This window comes from Aspergillus piperis, assembly GCF_003184755.1.
Source record: "Aspergillus piperis CBS 112811 unplaced genomic scaffold BO85scaffold_2, whole genome shotgun sequence".
Lineage (NCBI taxonomy): Eukaryota > Fungi > Ascomycota > Eurotiomycetes > Eurotiales > Aspergillaceae > Aspergillus > Aspergillus piperis.
The window spans coordinates 1,861,284-1,882,209 of record NW_020291592.1 but is presented as its reverse complement, the minus strand read 5'-3'; the positions used below and the strand labels follow the sequence as shown (position 1 = coordinate 1,882,209).

General features: G+C 49.4%; 8 protein-coding genes across 8 annotated transcripts; 5 read left to right on the top strand and 3 right to left on the bottom strand.

Moving 5' to 3' along the window:
- Window positions 1-813: 813 nt before the first annotated feature.
- On the top strand, window positions 814-3,514 carry BO85DRAFT_445521 (uncharacterized protein). The gene has a single exon (XM_025659283.1). The coding sequence runs from the start codon at window positions 1,134-1,136 to the stop codon at window positions 3,255-3,257; it is 2,124 nt and encodes a 707-aa protein (XP_025520018.1). The 5' UTR covers window positions 814-1,133; the 3' UTR covers window positions 3,258-3,514.
- A 146-nt stretch (window positions 3,515-3,660) lies between these two features.
- On the bottom strand, window positions 3,661-4,078 carry BO85DRAFT_434726 (CVNH domain-containing protein; the record flags this gene model as incomplete). Its single annotated transcript, XM_025658482.1, has 2 exons — window positions 3,661-3,863; window positions 3,946-4,078. 2 exons carry the CDS (start codon window positions 4,076-4,078, stop codon window positions 3,661-3,663), a joined length of 336 nt encoding a protein of 111 aa, XP_025520017.1.
- Window positions 4,079-7,300: 3,222 nt separating this feature from the next.
- BO85DRAFT_434725 (phosphotransferase family protein) lies at window positions 7,301-8,996 on the bottom strand (the record flags this gene model as incomplete). The annotated part of the gene is made up of 3 exons (XM_025658481.1): window positions 7,301-8,219; window positions 8,366-8,678; window positions 8,729-8,996. The coding sequence occupies 3 exons, from the start codon at window positions 8,994-8,996 to the stop codon at window positions 7,301-7,303; spliced, it is 1,500 nt and encodes a 499-aa protein (XP_025520016.1).
- Window positions 8,997-10,134: 1,138 nt separating this feature from the next.
- On the top strand, window positions 10,135-12,822 carry BO85DRAFT_445519 (class I SAM-dependent methyltransferase). The gene is made up of 10 exons (XM_025659282.1): window positions 10,135-10,734; window positions 10,802-10,848; window positions 10,901-10,993; window positions 11,050-11,091; window positions 11,141-11,207; window positions 11,275-11,315; window positions 11,376-11,585; window positions 11,642-11,978; window positions 12,140-12,222; window positions 12,304-12,822. The coding sequence occupies exons 1-10, from the start codon at window positions 10,585-10,587 to the stop codon at window positions 12,341-12,343; spliced, it is 1,110 nt and encodes a 369-aa protein (XP_025520015.1). The 5' UTR covers window positions 10,135-10,584; the 3' UTR covers window positions 12,344-12,822.
- Window positions 12,823-13,819: 997 nt separating this feature from the next.
- BO85DRAFT_445516 (cytochrome P450) lies at window positions 13,820-15,871 on the top strand. Its single transcript, XM_025659281.1, has 7 exons — window positions 13,820-14,132; window positions 14,198-14,736; window positions 14,783-15,103; window positions 15,152-15,177; window positions 15,228-15,312; window positions 15,364-15,527; window positions 15,573-15,871. Exons 1-7 carry the CDS (start codon window positions 14,081-14,083, stop codon window positions 15,733-15,735), a joined length of 1,350 nt encoding a protein of 449 aa, XP_025520014.1. The 5' UTR covers window positions 13,820-14,080; the 3' UTR covers window positions 15,736-15,871.
- A 120-nt stretch (window positions 15,872-15,991) lies between these two features.
- On the top strand, window positions 15,992-17,148 carry BO85DRAFT_474625 (uncharacterized protein). Its single transcript, XM_025662669.1, has 3 exons — window positions 15,992-16,255; window positions 16,328-16,400; window positions 16,459-17,148. Exons 1-3 carry the CDS (start codon window positions 16,220-16,222, stop codon window positions 16,917-16,919), a joined length of 570 nt encoding a protein of 189 aa, XP_025520013.1. The 5' UTR covers window positions 15,992-16,219; the 3' UTR covers window positions 16,920-17,148.
- Window positions 17,149-17,290: 142 nt separating this feature from the next.
- On the bottom strand, window positions 17,291-18,315 carry BO85DRAFT_516636 (uncharacterized protein; the record flags this gene model as incomplete). The annotated part of the gene is made up of 3 exons (XM_025664857.1): window positions 17,291-17,969; window positions 18,050-18,116; window positions 18,286-18,315. The coding sequence occupies 3 exons, from the start codon at window positions 18,313-18,315 to the stop codon at window positions 17,329-17,331; spliced, it is 738 nt and encodes a 245-aa protein (XP_025520012.1). The 3' UTR covers window positions 17,291-17,328.
- Window positions 18,316-19,230: 915 nt separating this feature from the next.
- Window positions 19,231-20,574, top strand: BO85DRAFT_516635 (uncharacterized protein). Its single transcript, XM_025664856.1, has 2 exons — window positions 19,231-19,578; window positions 19,629-20,574. Exons 1-2 carry the CDS (start codon window positions 19,504-19,506, stop codon window positions 20,427-20,429), a joined length of 876 nt encoding a protein of 291 aa, XP_025520011.1. The 5' UTR covers window positions 19,231-19,503; the 3' UTR covers window positions 20,430-20,574.
- The last annotated feature ends 352 nt before the right edge of the window (window positions 20,575-20,926 follow it).

The following is a 20,926-nucleotide window of genomic DNA, read 5'->3' as shown; positions in this document are numbered from 1 at the left end:
AAAGCAAGCAAACAGCAAACACTGTGATTATGTGGAAGAAAAGGGAAAAAGAAAGGAGAGAAAATCGCCGGATGGAAAGCGATTCTATATATTCAATAGAGAGATGTTGGTGCAATGGTAAACACAGGAAGTAGTAACGATAATGATAATGATAATCAGAATAATAATAAGGATAGGAGGGAAGGTGGAGGAGTAAGTAGTATCATATGGATTTAGCTTTTGACTCGAAGAGAGATGAGATAGGGCAGATCTTCTTTCCAGCACGCGCCGACGTCGTAAGACCCTATCAGATCGCAAACCGCACGGGTAAAATTAGGGACCAGCCCAATGACGAGTAGTGCGCATGGGAAACAATCGATGGTTTAGGGGAGTTCGGGGGGTTGTTTTCCTCGCAAGTGTCAGAACAAGCAAAGATGATACCCGCTCGGGATTGTAAGCATCAATCCACGACGACGGCGACGAAGATTCGACCGACAGAGCATTGTCGCCAGGCGCCAAATGGAAGGGGGAGGAGAAAAAGAGGAGAAGGTGGCTGGCCGACGGCGGCGCTTTAAAGAAAGCCGGTGATAACTCGATTGGGAGGAGCTGACTTGACTTGTTTCTATTTCGGGACTTCAGGCCTATGCTGCGATGCCTGTTATAGTCTAGCGTTGTGGCCTCAGGGCGGGGGAACTTGATGCCTGGTCCTGTCACGCCGTCACACTCGTCACATGTCTCCCCCGCTAGTCTACTTAGGCACTAGTGAATCTGCCGAACCCCCTTATCGATAATGCCTCCCGCCTCCCGCCTGTCCGCCTTTCCGCCTTCCCCAACTGGGAAGCTGCGATGGACCTGGAACGGCGACATCATTCTTTCCTTTTCCTACTCACTACTCCGTAACTCACCTCCTCTTTCTTTCTCCTACGGCCTATGTTTATTTTCCCCTCCAGATTTTACCTGCTCTTCTCACAATATCTTCTCATATTCCTTGGTGTTCATCCAGATGAAATGCGATCCTCTCCCCTGCATCCCGCCTACCGTACACCACCTGGAGCTTAGTAGCAGCCGCACTAGCAGCAACAGCTCCTGTGCCGCCTGCCACTCCCTGTGGTCACTCACACCGCCTACTATCAAATCAGTTCACTCGTCCCGCCATGGCCCCGTCATCGAGATCGTCTCGTCCCATCCGTTCCAGTCGCACCCAAGTCCAATCCTACCATGAAGAAAGCAGCTCCGAAGGTCGTGATGACGAAGATACCCAGTCAGACGAGGAACGAGCGAGGCGCTTGTCGCTTTCGCTGCGCCCCCGCAACTCAGCTCGCATGCCCAAATCCTACCGTGAGGAATCCACTGACGATGACTTTGATGCCACCAATGATGAGCCGGAGGCTGTAGTCCCTACGATTGACGCCCCTGAGCATATTAATTACCCGTTTACTGAGACGAACAGTCGTCCTGCGCCATCACGAGCCCCGCGCAACCGAACGGTGAAGACTCGCTCCCAGACAAAGAACGTGGAGAAGCGCACGGGTCGGAGACGTATCGAGCTTGGCCGACCGCTCAAAAAACGTAGGAAGGTTGAGGAAGATAATACGCCGATTGTTACGTCGGGGGTCATTCCACCATGGCAAACTCTCCCATACCACATACTCTTTGATATCTTCTCCTGTGCAGCGAGCCCACTAATGGATGAAAAGACCGCGAGTAGGCATAGCTCCGTCCAGTGGCTCGTGAACATTGCTTTGATGTGTCATGCGTTTCATGAACCTGCGCTGGCGGCTCTCTATCATTGTCCTCCCCTCCTGCCAGCAGCTAAGGCCCATGCTTTGCTACAGCTACTGGCTAAGCCCCAAGACTCTCTTTCCACTAACTACGTTAGCAAGGTCAAAGAACTGCATGTTGACGTTGAGAGTCTTTTATTTTACAAGAGCGGACCGACTCTGGGATATTTTGAGTTGTCAAGGCTAATTGAACAAACCCCTCAGGTCAAAACACTGCGTCTCTACCATAAAGAAGATTACTTTCTGGGCGGCTCCCCCTGGCTGAACCCAAGGTCGAGATGGACATACCCAGATTCTCTCTTTACATCACTGGTCTCCAGTTCAATACACCTACGGTCATGGGAATGGAACAGTCGTTTCATGGAGACCAGACAGTTGCTACCTATAATGCTGGAAAAACACTTGCAGCCCGCATTTCATAGACTCCAGGAACTTCGATTGTTGCACTTGACTTCAGAGGATGCGGATGGTGACGAGTCGGGCTCCGATGAAAACGAAGTGGTTCTCGCGACAGCCCTACGAGAACTCCCAGACCTGCGCCGCTTGGATTTTGTACAATGTTCCATCGTAAACGAGTACCTCTTCCCCAACTTGCCCATGGGACTTACTTCACTCACCATTAACAATTGCGACAACGTCACTGCCATGAATCTCGGCTCATTTCTCTTCTCCCATGGTCATCATCTACAGATCTTAGATCTGAGACATAACCGCCATCTAAGCCTAGCCTTCGCTGTGAATCTTGCAGAGTCCTGCAAGAATCTCCAGAAGTTCAAGATGGATATATCCATGTATGATGCGTCAAGCTATCACGACGTCGAACCCCACTTTCAAGCCCTGCTTGACCTGTCAACCGGTGTTCCAACCTGGCCATCCACGCTGCAGGACATTGAATTGATTCAGTTGCGCAAATGGGACGATACGACAGCCGAGGTCTTCTTTGGGACGCTCATCGATGCAGCGTCCGAACTGCGAAATTTGCGACGACTTGTGATCAGTGCAATCCTCAAGATCGGCTGGCGAGATCGTGCGTCCTTTAGGGAAAAATGGATCGGAAAGTTAGAGCAGACGTTTTTACGACGAAGTCCACCCCCGGACCCGAACCTGCGTTCTATCCCTCGCGCCGCTCCGCAATCAGATGTAAACCATCAGAGTCGTAACCCACAAGCCGAGGAGACTCATACGCACTCTGACACCCAACATAGCGGGCTTTCGACACCATCTAAACGCAAGAGCGCGCGTCTTGCTCTGAGGAAATTCTCCGAGACCGGCGATGATGAAACCGAAAATGCAGAGAAGCAGCAATCTCGGGAGGCCAGCGACAAACCACTGACTGCGAGGCAAGGCATGTGTGATGTTGTGATGGTCCGCATTGACAATCAGCGTCCGTCTGAGACACAATACAATGAGGGGGATTTCCTCGACGACGAGCTCAGTGGCGATGAAGACTGGAATGGGAATGATCTGGATGTCAATGATGGGAGACACGCGTGGTAAACTGATCTTTCAAACCTGTTGGCGATTACTTTTGCTTTATCTAGTTTGTTTCTCCTGATTTAACATGATACACACTGGGTAATTTGGTCAAGGAGTTCGGGATCGATGAAGTGTTGATTTCCAGGGATGGGAGTTTCTTCTATAGGGTGGGCGATAGGACTACGAGTGGGCTGTTTTGCGATTCTTACCAAAGTAACACCTCTACTTTGTATCTTACGCGGGCAATTTTAACAATATTAGACGAAAGTTCGACTGAAGCAAGCGGTAGAAACAACTTTGAACTCTATTTTGGGATAGAAGCATGCTGCTTGTTCAGAGGTAATGGTATTTCATATAGTTCCACATAAATTTATCAAGACATGATAACTGTCTACCATGATACACTCAATGATACAATCCGCCCTTACAACAGGGACTCCTCCTGGTACTCCAGGTTACCGTTGTTGTTTTTGATGTGCTCGGCCAGATTGACATCAGCGTCAAACTGCTCGCCCTCGGAGTTGGAGAGCTTGGCTCTCAGAACGGGAACATTGTCCGCGCCCTCGATGGCGAAGCTGATGTCTTCGGCGCTGCCAGCGAAGTCGTTGCCGCCCCACAGGAAGCGACCTGTTGGGTGTAGATGGTTAGCTTATCTATAACCAAAGTAGAAGATGGCTACACTCTGGTATATTGGTAACAGATCACATACCCTCATCGTTTCCGATGCACGAGTTAAGGTCGAATCTAGATTCCACCATATCTCCGTCTTCGTTGGCGACGTTAGCGACCAGGATGTGGTCGTCTTCGACGCGGATGTCCTCGGCGGTACGGTAGAAGCTCATTGTGATGGAGTTGTGAAAGAGGTTATGAGAGAATGGATGGAGGATGAATGTGTGATGAGATTGATTGCTCTGTGGTTGTGGTCTGTTTTGTTGATGGAGGAGAAGAAGATTGGACTTGGGATGGAGGGGGTTTTTATACCTCGTCGAGCATCAGTGGAGTCGGCTCATCGCAGTCACCAAGAGATGCTGTACATGAATATCATACACTTGGCCTCAGGTCATTTGCCAGTGGCTTGAGCACTCAATTGATTGATTGTCGACAACCTGGTAAGTAGGTAGGCTATTTTCGTGGGGGCTTTCCTGGGATAGGGGAATGCTATGCAACAACCCCAGTATGGAGTGAAGTACCATGAACGGTGATTTGACGGTTCACCGTTGCTAGCCCCAGAAAGGCGCCAAAATTCCCACTATTGTGGCTTGTTGCTCCATAGAATCGACAATTATTGTTTCATGGTGGTCTCTGGGGCCAGTATTCCCCCCACTCCGCGTGCTCAATGAGGCTTCTTGGCAGACAGGTCAGCGGTGGACCCTGAAAGGGTCCTTCCCCCCTTCATCTCAGCCACAGACAGTGCTCCATCTCCATTGCCAGTCGTCCGATTCCCTACCGTCCTAGGCAGCAGTCTTGGTATGGCGCTTGGTGCATGTCATGCCCCCCGGCTGTGCGTTGGAAATGGAATGGCGACATGCTTGTCATCGATGAGCATTTGCGGCTGGTGCTGGATCCGGCTGGTCGCAGATGCGTCGTCCATGGGCTTCTGTTGGGCTGACTGTCACTGGGCGCAACGACGCCCCACGGGATAATCCCTTGGCAAGTGAATCAGAGCCGACAGAATGACATAAGGCTGATTGACAACACTGGGTTTCTGGACTGAGCGATTCCGGGCGGAGTGGCTGTGTTTCAAACTTCTTGTCTTGCTGGCCAAGACGTTGGAAATGCCCCTGACAGGGCTGAGTGCCTCAGGCAAACAAAGAAACTTTGGAGTGTTTGGGAGACCGTTGGCTGGCAGCGCTTTGTATTCCGCGGATCCAAAACCTGTCGTGTGGCTTATCCCAGGAAAACCCCGCTATGGGGACTGTTTGACCTGGCGAATCCTCCTCTTGGCACGCTGTTAATGGGGCGAAATGTCTCCCAGCGGATGAACACATTACCCCTCTTGCAGTTGCGTGGTCTTATTGTTTGTCTGGCCTTTCCTTGCATCGGAATGTCCGCTTCGCTTGGTGCCCAGCATCGGATGCGATCTCGATCTGTAACAGATGCTATGAATATCGCATGCAAGCGACCAGGCCAGAACCAGTGTATTCGGTCTCTGTTGGCTTACGTTTGTCCCGCGGGCAGCTTAACTACTAGTTAGCTTATAGCTCAGCCGCATATCTGGCTGCGAGCTAACGCATCTGGACAGAGTGAGAGATTAATGATGGTTGTGGTCAAAGTGTCCTCTTCTCTTCGGGTTTACTTCTAAACCAAGGCACCTCAGTCGTATTCGAGTTCTGTCTCCCCCGGTCGCTCTTTCCTAACACAGCAGATTCATCAATGGGAAGCCTTGGAACAGCGAACCATGAATAAATAGATGGATTAGTTACTTGATATGGACCCTGCAAGGCCTATTACCAAGGTCCTTGCCTTCCAGCGGTGATGACTATTGTATTCAAGCAAAATCTACACAGGCAGTATTATCTCGCATTTATAATTTTGAGATCTTGAGCTATCACCATCATCCCCGCAATAGAACCCGTTAATAGCTTGCTCGAAGCATCCAAGTCTGACGTCTACTTATGAATGCGAGCCCCCCCCAAATACACTGTAACGAGGACGGATGAAGGAGATATTCCATATGCTACCATACTTTCTACTTTTTGCTATGGACACAATCGCCCATTCATCAACATCTTCTTCGCGCCCATTCCCGGCCCAGTAGTGCCTCCAGTAAGCTGATGTTACATGCGGCATTCCCGTAAGAAACAAGAACAAGAACAAGAACAAGAACAAGGTTCGGGCCAACGAGCGGGCCCGTCCTTCCGCTCCCTCAACCACGGTTCTTCCATTTCTGTCAGCCGTATGAAGTGTAATACGTTCATGATCTACGTAGTCTCCTACCATGTCACCAATTTATCTGAATCTGTTAATGACAGGCAACTTGGACTGCTTGCGGCCGAGACAATCGTAGCCTACCAGCAACCAGCTTACCAGCGTTAGAATCATAACTAGTACCAGCCGAGAGGCGGATATCCATATGCAGGAAGCCGAAGTGTTGCATGTCCGGCTCCATTTGACTTCCCGTCTTCACACATTGCCGAGTACCGCATCGTGCATGTAGTTTGTTTGCTACATTCCTGTCCCATCCCACCATGACAATTCCATGTCCTTCCGTGAAGCGGGGATATAATAATCAGCCTTGTTGACAATTGTCAACGTCAGCAGTTGCAAACCCCTCCGGGTAACCTTCTCCAAGCCATCTTACCATTTTTTGAGAGAACATTTCAATGAGTAAATTGCAATGAAACATATATTGCACACTCAGCTGCTATTATGGCTGTTATACATGGGTATAAAGGACTGAGTAAAGTATTCATAACTCATGGTAATGGAGTGGTGACTTGCAGTTCATCACAAATATATCTTAGCCTTTTCGCTTCGCGTTGACTCTGGTATTGGTTTATTGGTTCCTGTTTAGATACAACCACCATGTCTTCTGGAGAGTACCTCTAAATCTCGTGACGGGCTGTGTGGTCCTGAGGCACGATTTCGTAGAGTATAAGCCCCCCCCTCTTTCCTCTCCTCTATTCTCTCCTTCTTCCACACATCTCCTGCATAACGCATTTACTCCCTCGCCAAGTCACAGATGCGTTGACGCGTTCATCAACTCCAGATAGAATTGTATCGACGACTTCATCATCGCCAGCTTCAGAAGCATGGTGTTTACTGGTATGACCAGTAGCGGTGATTGACGACGGGAGCCCAGAATCGAAGTGAGACGATAGAGTCACAGATGATCGTTCACTGTCTAGATAGTCAGCCCTCACAACGAATCGTTTAAGAGTACCAGCAGAGGGGTTTTTACCACTGCTAGCGCGAGACCGAGCCATGCTAATTATGAACTGTGGCACGATGTGTGGCATACTGCTGATTGACCAAATGCAATTGAAGGCTGATATAAGCAACCACACGCACTCAACCTCATGTGGGTTCTATATAGAAAATACCTATCATCGCGTCTTTCTCCTCTAGTCCCCCTCACATGCCCCCTCATCTTCCTTCACTTTCCGCTCCTTCAAATGTTGGTGAAAGGCCATCGTATATTCATCCGGGTCCCAAGCCAAAACTCTACTTTCCATTTCTTCCAACTTCCGTGACACTAACTCTTCCATCTTATCCCTTTCCTGTTCATCTAGCAGATCAAGTCTATCTCTCCATGCTTCCTCGTAGTCCACTGTAGGTCCAAAAAATCGTGGGTCTATCTTTTGCCAGTAGATTGCATCGAAGGCAAAACTATGCGTTACTGCATATATAACCCAGAAATCCCCACTTTCCCAGCTCTCGCGCATGTGGTTCGACAGCCGTTGATTCTCCTTCAATCGATCCTTTTTTATCGCATTGTCTTCATGTTCCTTCATCACCTTAAGGAACGTCTTCAGTCGGAAGTCGAACTTTTTGATCCAATCTTCGAGACCCTCTGACCAGTACTCGGGTTTCTCTATGAGCAACCACCAAGGAGGCGCATAAGAAAACTCGGCGGGTGCAGCGTATGTGAACTCCCAATCGACCACGCCAGCAAGTTTTAAATCTCCATGCAGAAGCACGTTAGCTGGGCGTAAATCATCACACCATTGTTTGAATGGCCCTTTGTCGAGCGCAGGATTGTTGAGTCGCTTGTCCCTGGCAAGTTTACAAAAAAGCTGCCTCGCCACAAATCTTCGTCGGCAGTCGTCTGCAGAGTCCACGGAATCGTTTCTTTGATGGATGAGATGCTCAAGATTGAGATCTGCGAGAGCCTCGAGATACGAAGAAGCTGTAGTGTATGTAGTGTGTATGTCAGGAAGTTTCGTCTGTGGTAGGCTCCCGACTCGGACGAGTTCGTTCATGTTCATGGATAGAGGCCGACGTGTTACGTCCCAGGTGAAGTCATCGATCTGCTGAGAGAGCCTATCCGAGGTAGAGATGGAATGGAAAGCTGGAGTAAAATGTCCGCCATTTCCCCATAGAGCATCCGAAGCCTGTCATCGCTGATAGCCGGATCTAGGACCCCGCGTTCTTCTTTCGGGCGTCCCGGAGTATTGAGAGCCTCGTACATATTTGTCTCATGTTCGACATAATCCATGATAATAAATGGACTCAACTCGAGTGGACTCTCTTTCTTTGTTCCCGAGTGATGGATAAATGGTATGGGTATTGATGTCTTGTCCGCGAGATATCGCATGGTAGCAACCTCATTCATGACTTTCTCCTCTGGGAAAAAGGCAGCGCCGGGCTGCGACAGGCGAATAATGGTAGCTTCATGTTCGTTTTTCAATCGAAACGAAATGTTATAGGAGCCTTTCTCGAGTATGTTGAAATTGTTCCCATTGCATCCATTCTGATCGAGCATGAAATATCCGATCGGCACTAGGACGTCATGGTCGAGGAATTGAAGCAGCCAATTGTCTGATACTTACTCGGCTTGTTCCCAGGCCACATCGTCGAAACGCATTCGGGGTCGCATATTTGTGTCACTGGCCACTTATCAATAATTGTGTAAAGATACAAGGAACATATATGCGAGTATGCATAAGTCTTCTTGTAACACTCGCATCGTCGTATTCCAAGGGGTGAGGGAATGCGGGGGAAGAAGACTCGACAGGGGTGAGGCTTCCCACTACGAAAGAAAACAGGATCCATCATATGCACGGTGCCGCTGCGGGATTTCTCCATGAACAGCACCATCGTACCTGGACAGCGATTCTCCTCAACACTATGCAGGCACTGAAACAATTATACATAGATTATGCTTGGATCGGATTTGTTTGCCTTCCCATGCTTTGATGGAAATACTCGGCCAAGCCTTGGATAGGCAGAGGATGTGACCAGCTCATCATGGCCAGGAGTACCTATCGTCGTTATGATGAATATCTGGTATGGCATTGATAGTTATGGCAGTTCACAATCCTAGATATCATCTAGGAGAGACCCCATTCATCTGATTACCTCCTCTCTTTGTTTTCGATCTCTTCAGGAACATCTTCTTCTGCTGCAAAGAGCGATCGAAGCGATCTCAGATGGTCACAGCATGGGCGAACAATAAGGAACGGGAGACGAAGTGTCATGGAATGAACAGATAAGATTTACGAGCTTAAGCACAAGACATTGCAGTTTATGTATTTCAGCTTGCACATGTTGACAAACCACTCTGTACGACTGAATTTCCCGAATCATGGCCAGCTGTGCATTCTTGCTTTTTCAATGATCAGAATCAAATGCTCTGACTTGAGATAAATTACCTGGGCGCTTCCACCGGATATTTGGCCTAGTACTGCAGTCTCAATTTAGCTGTTACTGGCATATAAAGTACAAAGTAGACTGCATGCGCGGGCCATACCTGTGCCAGAAAAGCTTTCGCACCGCACTTTAAACTTGATTTTGTATCATATACCTTCCTTATTCAGTACAACAGTAGAACCAGAAGCATCTTGGGAATATATGATATACCAAATAGATGGCTGTACTGCCGGCAGGTGCTTGGTATCCGTGTTGTCCGGTAAGAAACAACGTCCTCCAGATGTTTGGACACCTCCAGAAAATAATACTTGGGCATTATGAGCATGAGTGAAATTATGAACAAGACGTTGCAGGAAGTACTTTCTAGACGCTTACACGTTCCCGATCCACCTAGGTTAAGTGGGGATTGACCCGCGAGCCAAGCGAAAGAGAGATCCTCTGCATCGTTGTTCATGCATCGCCGAGGACTTCCGGTAGTACAGAAAATTTTTTGAATCGTGTGCATTTGGAGCTACACAAGTAAGCGGCAAAAAGTCCTTCGATCAGCCCACTTTCGTGTCTCCACTCACGCGTGGATTGGATAGATGTCAAAACGTGTCAAGGCTGGAAACTCAGTCGTCCGATCCATCTGCATCTTATCTGCATCTGATTTCCGCTGACAAGATACGAGTGGCGAAAAACAATCATCTCTGTTTGCTAGGGAGAAAATAGTCCTGAGCTACTATCGTGACGACTATCTCCAAGGGGTATTCGAAGAAGGCAGCCTAGCACCTGAAGTGGTAGTCCAATCTAATAGTACCACCTCAGCTAGTTGCAGCTCGCCACGAATCGGGAAGCGGGAAGCCCCCTCTCTTTAAAAGGAACAACCCTGACAGCGAAGGAATCAGAAAATCGACCCCGATCGAATGTCATCCATCTTTCTCGATACACACACGACCTAGTCGCTTGAATTTGCCCCATACTGACCCTAAAGGTTGTCTCTTTTCCCAGCCGTTATTTCTCGACTTGGCTACGAGCTTCCCGAAAATTAGACCCCATGGCGGAATCCTTTTCCATCCCCGATTCTCAAGGGGCTGCCGCTAATGACCCCCCACAAGCCACCTCATCTTTGGCTTCGGCTCCACAAAACGTATCCCAGAGCGCTGCGCCCGTCGCAGGGCATCATGATGGTGAATCTTCAGACTCAGTACGCTGCTTACCATTGATCGCCGACCTTCGCTTTCTCCAATTGTCGGCTGACTTAGACTCACCAGGACGAGGCAGAGCCTGAAGAAGAGTTCTCGGACTATGCAGAAGATTTGTAAGTTGATCAATCGCCCTCACCATTGACCCCTCATGCTTAGAGTGCTTAGCGCGAGCGATACAACGTCGCTAAACTCTGAGATCACCTCCTACCGATTTGAGAATGGACGACGCTATCACGCCTACAAGGAGGGGGCTTATTGGTATGGCTCTATCATTTGGTAGCTTCGGTGTGCGCACTATCCTGACCAAGTCGCAGGGGTCCTAATGACGAAATGCAAAATGAGCAATTAGATATGGCGTATGTTCCATAGAATCACCCTTGATGCGCAGGCTAATGCTGGTATCAGTCACCATATGTTTACATTGCTTCTCGATGGGAAACTGCTACTGGCGCCGATCAGCGACAACATACAGGTGTGTATCATGTAGCTCAACTACGGCAATTACACTTTTAGCCAACGCTGAGGTCCTGACCTGACAGAGAGCGCTGGATGTTGGCACTGGCACTGGGATTTGGGCCATGTGAGTAGAAGCACTTGTAAGATGGGCCAGTTTGAGCATATCTGATCATCCCATGAACAGTGATTTCGCAGATGAATATCCTTCAGCACAAGTCATTGGCACCGATTTGTCACCCATACAGCCCGGTTTTGTTCCACCCAATCTACAGTTCGAGATCGACGACGCCTCGGAAGACTGGGTCTATCCAGAGAACCATTTCGATTTGATCCACGTTCGTGCACTGTATGGTGCAATCGCGGACTGGCCCGCATTCTATCAGAATGTTCTTAGGTGAGTGCCTCAACGAACTCTCCTGTTGCCCATTTCAACCCTAATCATCTTTCCAGTCGCTTGCGGCCGGGGGGCTGGTTTGACCAGCTCGAGATGTCCATACAATTTCGATCGGATGATGGCACGGTGACAGACGACCATGTTCTAGCTGTCTGGTCGAAGACCTTCATTGAGGCGGGCGAGAAGTTCGGCAAGACCTTTCGCATTGCCGATCTTGCTAAGGGCTATATGCAGCAGGCTGGATTTCATAACGTGACAGAGCACCGCATGAAGTTGCCTGTCGGTCAGTGGAGTCGAGACAAGAAGCTGAAGAAACTAGGCATGTGGAACTTGGTTCATTGCGAGCAGGGAATTGAAGGATGGGCCATGGCACTGCTGACCCGAGTCATGGGAGTAAGTCCACCCTCCATTTGCAGTTCGATGATGAAGCATTTGAGCATGCTTTCTTCTGTGGTGTGTGTCTGAGAGTATCATACCTCGTATTTGCGTTGCGCACCACCCTTGACAGCAGCCAATCGGACACAGGCTGACAGGATAATCCTTACTGGATTTAGTGGAGCTATGCCGAAGTGCAGGTCTTCTTGGCCCAGATGCGAAAAGGCCTCCGTGATCCGAATACTCATGCATACTTCAACGTGTAAGACACTATCGTGTTTAACCTTCTGGACTGGACGAGCACGAAGCTAACTTAGGACTGTTTCCTTCTGGGTTACAACAGGGTCGGGGTGTATGGACAAAAGCCTACAAGTGCCTATTAGAGTTTGGGGACGAAATGCACTGCGGGCACGGCTGACTGGAATAAGAACCGAGGAAATGCAGTGCGCAGGAGACTACTGCAAGCAGGCAGGACTAGCCTGGCAGAGGTGTGCGAATCGGGGCTCGACGTCCCCCGTCATGAGAGGTCGGGGCGGCCGGGAATGCTTGGGTTTAATGTGGACTTATGAGTTAGTGTCCTGCTCAGTATGTGTTGCACGCGCCTTCGATTGGTTGTCGGGAGCTTGGATGGTGGAGGCGACCGGGGGATGACGGCCGCCGGTGTAGCTGGAGAACATCCAATGATCGCAGTTCGACCCCAATTATGATTTATGGTTCTGCACGGTATCGGACAGTCCCTTGGTTGCACGAAAGTGCTCACCATCGTCTGATGGTGATGATGATGATGATGATGATGATGATGATGATGATGCTACCATTTCTCCGAGTAGAGCAGTTTTAGTTAGGTGGCCTTCCTTGTTTCTCTCACAGTCTGCCTGGCCGCCTTGTGCATCCCATCCACCGGTCCTCTTTTTCTCTGCAAACGTCCAACCATCCACCGCAGGGGCATTGACTTCCTGGGGGTGGTCAGACGACGATCTTCTTTCTGAAGGCCGCACACTCGCAGAATCAAAGTCGAGCTCCACCCGGAAATAGACCCATTGACCAGTCATGGCACGTCTATTGGGGACTTTTGGAGATGACGGGACGCGGATTGACCTCCGACCCGCCCGGCCGGTTTTCATTGTACTATTGTCTTTTCATTGTGCTAAATGCCTCTTTTACTATTCGCGTCTTTCGTGCCCTTGTCTCTGCTGTCCTTGTCATCGCTCGCCGTGGGTCAGACCCGACCACTTAGACCACAGATACTGGTCGCATAGGCCGCTAAAATGACTAAAAGCCAGCCGTTAACAGTAACGGCCGTTTAAAATCAATCGACAGATGATTCGAGATGGGGCCTTGGGCTTGCTCAGCGGATGACAGGTCTGAAGAATGTCAATCCTTGCCAAGAGCCTAGATTAACCCTTTTCCGGGACATTCTGCAATTCTGCAGCCGGGAATTCGGACCAGACCACTGGGTCCATTGCTTTTTGCTGGCTGCACTGCAGAAGGCAACTGGAGGGCTAGTATGACCTGTTGTCCCTACCTCATGTATGCCGAACGTATGCTGGAAAGAACCCATTTCTCGCACCGGATGGGATTCCGAGGCGAGTCAAGATGCTTGGAACTGCCACAGAGAAGTTTGTTACCGAGGCCTGAACGGCGCATGACTTGATGCCATCTTCCTAGTAGTCCCTCTTGCTCGGTTTTCTATCCCAACTGACGGCTCACCCATTCCCATCCAGGCTAGCCCCCCTTGCGGGGTCTGCTCGTTCAATTCCCCATGAGGTAGGACCCTCTGATGATTATCATCATTATTCAAGCTTGGTAAGACTCGCGTGGCATCGATGGGGTAATAGGGTTTCTGGTCACCCGATAACCCCCATTTAAAGCAGTGGAAGGTCTCTCTGACAGGGGTGCTGACCTTTCTCTCTCCAGGGTCCTACATGAGGCTTGATCCAGGCCATCTGTCCGCCATGGTTTCAATTCATGTATTATTACTCACGGTGTCCGTCCTGTCTATCTTGCTCATCCTACGATGCATCTGGACGATCGTGTACCGGCTGTTCTTCCACCCCCTGGCCCATCTACCGGGCCCACTTCTTGCTCGGGCCACGCACTTGTACGCCTTCTGGTATAACATGCAAGGTGGATCCTTCTATCTTCAGGTTCCAAAGCTGCATGAGCAATATGGTATGTTCATTGCCGTATGATACGATGATTCCCTCCTGTGAGCAGCAGTCGATTAAGCAGCTTAGGCCCCGTTGTCCGCATCACACCTGACGAGATCCACCTAAGCGACCCTGAAAACTGCGAGAAGATCTACTACATAGGATCACGGTATGGAAAGGACCCTCGGTTCTACGGCGCGTTCGGCACCCACAAGGCGACCTTTACGGCACCAAGCCCCGACGTACATCGAGTCAAGCGATCGGCCTTGAACCCCTTCTTTTCGCGCAAAAAGGTGCTTGAGCTGGAGGATATTGTGCAGGAGAAGGCAGACAAGCTGGTCAGGCGCATGAGGGAGTCTTTCAGCTCGACCGGCTGTATTGACCTGCATCATGCCTTCCGAGCTATCTCTGTGGATGTCATCAGTGACTACGCCTTTGGCAATTGCTACGGATTTCTTGGTAAGGAGAACTTTGGCGCTGAGTTCTTTGACATGATCCGAGGCTTTGGTCCGGCATTCTGGTTCTTTCAGCAATTCCCGGCTATCCAGGGGCTTTCACTTAGCACACCGTTCTGGTTGGCCAAGTTGACTAGTGAACCTTTGACGAGGATGATGTTGCATCGTGAGGTTGGTTGTATGTCTCTGATCCGTATACACGGCCTAACGTCTCTAGGGCTCTCGTCGCCAGATATTGAAGGTGAAAGACGCTGTTGATCGGGGAGAGAAAGGAAGCCGGTCAACTATATTTCACCAGCTTCTTCACCCAGAGGCTACTGAAGGTCATGTGGTGCCTACGGTGGAGGAGCTGGAAGACGAAGCCTATATCATGTTGGCTGCAGCTGCAGACACGACTGGAAATGCGCTGACCATTGCTGCCTACAATGTTGTGCGGCATGAGGAGATTTATAAACGTTTAACGGAGGAGCTGAAGCAGGCATTTCCTGATCCGGAAGGGGAAATAGACTTTGTGGCTTTGGAAAGATTGCCCTACTTGGTATGCGCCAGATACTCCCATTGATATAACCATGGCTAACGTTGAAAGACCGCTGTTATCAAGGAGGCTCTAAGGTGATATGATTCCTGATGAACCGGGAGAGACATTCGCTCACTCAATCTAGGCTATCCTGTGGAGTCCCTGGTAGACTACCACGAGTCGTCCCTGACGTCGGCGCTGAGTTCAATGGCTATCATGTTCCTCCTGGGGTATGCATCGAGCAGAGCACTTTCATTGCCCAACCGCTAACACATGTTTAGACTGTTGTCAGCATGAGCTCGTGGACCATGCATCATAACGAAGATCTATTCCCACAATCGGAAACCTTTGACCCGAGTCGATGGACTGATCCAGTAATTGGCAAGTCTCTTGAGAAGTACTTGTTCTCTTTTGGCAAAGGGTCTAGACAATGTATTGGGATGCCGTAGGTCACCTCACATGTGAGATTGATTTGTACTGACATCTGTAGGCTTGCATACTGCGAGCTGTACGTGACTCTCGGTCGACTTTTCCGACAGTTTGACGACTTGAAGACAGCTCAGAAGAGCCGGGAGGAGCTGCGATATAACGACTATTTCTCATCCTATCATCCGGCGGAATACAACAAATTCATTTTCGAAAAGGCACGCTGAGATATCATTATATTTTGTGCCTTTCTCACTTTATTACTTGTTATGTTTTCATGATACCACCGCGCCATGGCTCAACCAGTGTTCATATAATGATATCCAAGCCAGACACAATCAAATAAATGCACTGCAACCCAAACCTCCCACAACCCTCAAAGTAAATCCATCTCCAAACCCAAGCGTAAAAATTTAGTCCTAACACTGGTGATATTCCAAGTGAATGTAACCATCAAAATCAGATTTCCTTACCCCCACCTCAACCCACAACCCTCCTGAAGTAGAACACTCCCTCGGCTCTCTCCATCCCCTTGTTCATCTTTTCTTACTTTCCCCTTCCTCGCCTCTTCAACTGCAACCTCTCTCTCCATCTTACTTCAACTCTTCCCATCCGTCCCTACTCCAACTCAACCACAACTCTCCTCTCTCCATCTACCTTCTTCCCACACTACAACAAATCCCAAAGACTACCAAATTTTAAACCGCCAAAATGCCCATGACTTGGAATGAAGTCACAGACGCAAAAGTACGTCCACTCTCCTCTCTCTCTTCCCCAAATCCAACCAAAGACAAACTAACACATCTCATCCTAACCCAGCTCCTAGTCGGCATCTTAACCACCACGAACGTGAAATTGGACATGCACGCCTTGGCCAAATTCATGGGTCCCGGTATGTCTTTCCCCCTCTTTCCCAAAACCATCTGACTATACTAACACACATACCCTAGGCTGCACCGTCTCCGCCGTCCAACACCGCATCCAGCGTCTCAAGGACAAAGTTTCTACCTCGGGTACTGCTTCGTCCCCGGCCACTACTGCTACTACTACCATGACTTCCCCGGGAAACGAGACACCCACTACTCCCACCCCCGCTACTCCCGAGAAGAGAAAGCGTGGTCGACCCCGCAAGAACCCCGTTGCTGGGGGTGGTGAAGCTAGTACTTCTCCTACTGTCGTGGCTGCTGGTGCTGCTAAGAAGCCGAAGGCTAAGCGGGCTAAGAAGGCTGATGGTAGTGCTACTGCTGCTACTGCTGCGGTTGTTAAGAAGGAGGAGGTTAGTGATGATGATGGGGAGGAGGTGCTTTCTGAGCTTGGTGTTGCGGAGACTCCTGGGGCTGAGGAGGGTGGGGTTGGTGAGGAGGTGCAGGAGAGTCCGGTTGTTAAGGGTGAAGAGGAGGAGGATGCTTGATGCCAGGGGTTGGGTTCTCGCTTCCTTTGTGGCTTCTTGATTTTAAGATGGCTTGTGGTTGAGGGAATGGATTGGGTGATTTGGGGAGGTTGATGGTTGTGTAACTGGCTCGTTTGATGGATGGTGGTTATTTGTTTTTCTTTTTATTTGGTGGATGCTTGCTTAGGATGGAAAGGGAATTGGGTTGGGTGGTGATTGTAGCTTAGGATAAGTGGTATCCGATCTATTGAAATTGAGCTAGGGATCTTCATTTGCAGATTTCACTGGTGTTGGAGTACATTTCACTTGTGCTGGAGTAAGTAAAGTACATATTATTAAAGCAGAATCATCATAACTTCATAATCCACCGTCCAGTTCATCCACCAGATCTTCAAGTTATCAGCAACCCCCGTAAAACGACCCTGCAAACCTAAGCATCATACAAGTCGCCATCATCAAACTCCTCAGCACTGTAAACTCCCTCCCCCTTAGCCTCCACCTCAGGCACATACTCGCTAGCCGAGCTCTCCCCCTCTCCTTCATCATCCTCGTCCTTCCACTCCACCATTCCAGGCGCAAGCGCACTGGCCTTACGAACACGCTTCACAGGAGCAACCTCCGCCTCGCTCTCCAAGTCAACCACCTCCTTCTTCACCTGAGCAGAGGACCTCGCGCTCACACCCTTCCCCTTCATGGTCTTGGTAGGGGTCTCCATCCCATTCTCAATTTCAGTATCACTACCTCCTTCCACCTTCATCTTAGCAGGGGTAGGCGTATACTGCCGCACATCTCCATCCTCAACTTCATCATCATCATCATCGTCGTCGCGCTTCCGCTTCAAACCCGACCCCTTTCTGGCATTACTGACTCGCAACTTGTGAGGAGTAGAGACAGAAGCAGGGCTGGAAGCGGCACTAGTAGTAGACTTGGTCATTGGACTCCCGGTCTTGAGCCCCTTTCCGATGGAAAAGTGCCCTTCCATGCCGCTGGACTCGCGAGCGGTGTTTCGCATGCGAACGAGACGCTCGGAGATGGCGCGGGGGGTGGGCATGTCTGGACCGAGGGATTTAGCTGGTTTGAGGTGGTTAGTCTGGGTTTGGTTGGTTGGATTGGGGTAAGTAGTGGAAAAGAAGGTGGGGGAATAGACTTACGCCATGCTTCGGCCACGCGTTTGGCGTCGACTGAAAGGGAGTGGGTTTCGAGGATTTTGAGGAGGAGCTGGATTGGTGGGTGAGTTGTTTGTTTGTTGGTGGGGAGGACGATGCGATGTGGTGTGAGGGGGGTAGAGTGGGTAGAGTAAGTAAAGTAGATAGAGTAGGTAGGGGAATAATAAAGATGGTGTAGGTTGTGTGTTGGATAGGAAGAGGGGAAAGAGGAGTAGACTTACAAGCTGATCTTTCTCAGGAGTCCACTTCATGGTTGTTTCTTCCTCGTGCAGATAAGGTTTTCTATGTATGTATAGAGAAGCTGTAATATTTTTTGACGAAGTAGAATAAAGAAGAATTTGTAGTAGAGACTTAATCACAAAAGCAGAGCGAGTATGTAAGAAAGAGAAAGGTTAAGAGGAGAAGAAGAACTCGACGAGAGACCAGAACAGACTACAAGAAATGGAAGGAGTGGAAAGCAGCTCAGGGTATGTGACAATACATTTTCTCCTGTGTTCACTATTCTATAGTGAATAGCTGTGGTTCACACAGTGACTGCCGATTTCCAAGCGACGTTGACCAGTTATCTTATTATTCATGTATTACTTGCTGTCTACTGTAGAGACGCCTCTGATTTCTTCAGCGCCGGTAGCAGTCGGATACTATGCAGTGTATTCTGCGCACTTCACCTCACTTAGTACTCTGTAGATATGCTGGAATCGGTGATGCAGATCCCATCTTAGTCTCAACAGACGATCCCTGTCATCGGAGGGTGGATGTTCCTGCATGTGCTTATCTTATCCACTTGGCTTTTGTCTCTGGCTGCAGCGGATGCTGCAACAAGACTTCCCCGAACTCAGCCGTGGGGTGGATGCAGACTTGTTTCAGAGTGAATCTGTTCTGTCTACTGTCCCCAGATGACTGATCGGATCTGGTGCTGTTGTGGGGATTCTGTGCAGCCAGTCGGCCTTTCTTCTCCTCTGGTGGAATCTACACGTCAACTCTGTGGGCAGTGGACAGGTACCTTTTCGGCTGGACCCAGCACACTCTCTTCCCTTCCCACAGATTCAGTGTAGCAGTACACAGTCTTCCACAGAAAATGAGAGAGAGGTACTTCCCCTTCTCTTGAGTCTGCGGGGTTTAGCCTGTCAGCTCAATAAAAGTCATGTCACTAAATCTCAGTCTCTGGGTAGTCCCCAGACCAACATTCTGACCTGTCGCCCGGCCGTCTGTTTGACTGGCGGTCACATCTGTGGTCCCAAGACTGGCTAGCCATCATGCCTTGACATTCACTGAGCATCTGGAGACTCGATCTTTGTGTTACCTCCACACCATCTCTGGCATGATACTACCAAGACTTCTTTTACTTCAATGGACAGGAGGCTCTAACCTAATCATCTCGCACTTGCTCATCTCTGAACATTTGCAATCGGCATCCCACGCAAAACATCAAAAGCACAATGGTCAATTGGAAACAACCCGAGTCAGCCGACCGTCTCTGTGCGGCGCTCGTCGTAGCCCATCCGAGTCTAAAGGTACGGCAGTTTCATTCCCCATGGCTTTATCCCACTAACATACCAGCAAGCTCGACTACAATGCCATAGCCACCTACTTCGGACAGGGAGCAACATACGACGCAATTCAAAACCGCTTCCGAAAAGTCCACTCATTCGCCGATCAACTCCGACAGGAAGCCATAGAACGGGGAGTCACCGATCTCCCCGTTGCGAAGGCCCGAAAATCCACTATCGGCAGTATTGCCTCTCCTGCTCCACGAACACCCCGTATGGGCCGCAACGGGATCCAGAAGCCTGTCTCCTCATCCTCATCTCGAAAGAGACCCGCTTCCAGAACACCCGCCAACTTGATAACACCAACCCGAAGCGGAGCCGGTTCAAGCAAAGCCGGACAGTCTATTATGGATGCAATCTCTCTAGAAGATGACATGCTCGACGATGGAAGGGCCGATATGAAGCCTCCGCTCAAAGCGGAGTCCAGGTCTGCGCAAATCTCAACAATGGCAGGTCCTGCTTCCGACGAAAGTGATGTCGAGATCATTGAAATGCCTCCTTCGCCTCCGGCACATACAACGGGCAAAGTCGAGGGGTTTTATGTATCGACATCGAGCTTTCCTTCTTATCCTAATTTCAGCGTGAGCAATGGGATTACTAGCTCAACTGTCAAACGCGAACGTGAGCAAAATCGCTTGCCGGAATTCGAGGATACGCCCGTTAACGGTACGAATTCTACTCCATCAACATCAAGCGTCTTCAGCAATAGAAAGAGTAACAATGACACTACTCTCGGCATATCCAGTATAGGCGGGTTCGCCCATAATAGTAGCTCAGCCTACGAGATGGACGATCCATGGAGTGAAGTTGCATGAGAACCGAGATCAGAACAATGCTGCTTTATCTCTCGTTTCTGGAAGAAGTCGATCTGATTCTACATTGCATAGTCCGTCTAGCTTTCCTTGGTTTCGGTTCTAGGTTTTTTTTTTTTTTTTTTTCTTTACTGGAAAGGCGTTCCCTGTACTCTTCTACTATCTATGTCATATACTACATCTCACTCTCCCTGTAGTTACCACCATACCTGGCCTATCTTCAGTCATTTCAACGCACGCAAACGATATTAATGTTTATTACGCTCGGTCACTTCTTCACTTAAAGGAGATTTAAATAGTATACTATTTTGTTCTATATTTCAACTCGAACATTTGGGAGATAAAGCACTCATTTCGTAGTATCATGGAAGTCTATCTTAACCTTCGATACTACTACTAGTAGTTGAATACTACTGCTACTAATATACATTTGCAGTGGTGGTTAGAGTATGTGGTCCACTACTAAGTACTAAGCATCATGATCATGTCCTCGTACCGGA

What these genes read in the sequence shown, in the direction of transcription:
- BO85DRAFT_445519 (XM_025659282.1), top strand. Translation starts at nt 10,585, where the DNA reads ATGGCGGAATCCTTTTCCATCCCCGATTCTCAAGGGGCTGCCGCTAAT. An exon ending in TCGGACTATGCAGAAGATTT is followed by an intron (nt 10,849 to 10,900) that starts GTAAGTTGATCA and finishes TAGAGTGCTTAG; the next exon opens with CGCGAGCGATACAACGTCGC. An exon ending in TACAAGGAGGGGGCTTATTG is followed by an intron (nt 10,994 to 11,049) that starts GTATGGCTCTAT and finishes ACCAAGTCGCAG; the next exon opens with GGGTCCTAATGACGAAATGC.
- BO85DRAFT_445521 (XM_025659283.1), top strand. Translation starts at nt 1,134, where the DNA reads ATGGCCCCGTCATCGAGATCGTCTCGTCCCATCCGTTCCAGTCGCACC.
- BO85DRAFT_445516 (XM_025659281.1), top strand. Translation starts at nt 14,081, where the DNA reads ATGCAAGGTGGATCCTTCTATCTTCAGGTTCCAAAGCTGCATGAGCAA. An exon ending in TGGAAAGATTGCCCTACTTG is followed by an intron (nt 15,104 to 15,151) that starts GTATGCGCCAGA and finishes TAACGTTGAAAG; the next exon opens with ACCGCTGTTATCAAGGAGGC. An exon ending in GTTATCAAGGAGGCTCTAAG is followed by an intron (nt 15,178 to 15,227) that starts GTGATATGATTC and finishes CACTCAATCTAG; the next exon opens with GCTATCCTGTGGAGTCCCTG.
- BO85DRAFT_516635 (XM_025664856.1), top strand. Translation starts at nt 19,504, where the DNA reads ATGGTCAATTGGAAACAACCCGAGTCAGCCGACCGTCTCTGTGCGGCG. An exon ending in TAGCCCATCCGAGTCTAAAG is followed by an intron (nt 19,579 to 19,628) that starts GTACGGCAGTTT and finishes CATACCAGCAAG; the next exon opens with CTCGACTACAATGCCATAGC.
- BO85DRAFT_474625 (XM_025662669.1), top strand. Translation starts at nt 16,220, where the DNA reads ATGCCCATGACTTGGAATGAAGTCACAGACGCAAAA. An exon ending in ATGAAGTCACAGACGCAAAA is followed by an intron (nt 16,256 to 16,327) that starts GTACGTCCACTC and finishes ATCCTAACCCAG; the next exon opens with CTCCTAGTCGGCATCTTAAC. An exon ending in GGCCAAATTCATGGGTCCCG is followed by an intron (nt 16,401 to 16,458) that starts GTATGTCTTTCC and finishes CACATACCCTAG; the next exon opens with GCTGCACCGTCTCCGCCGTC.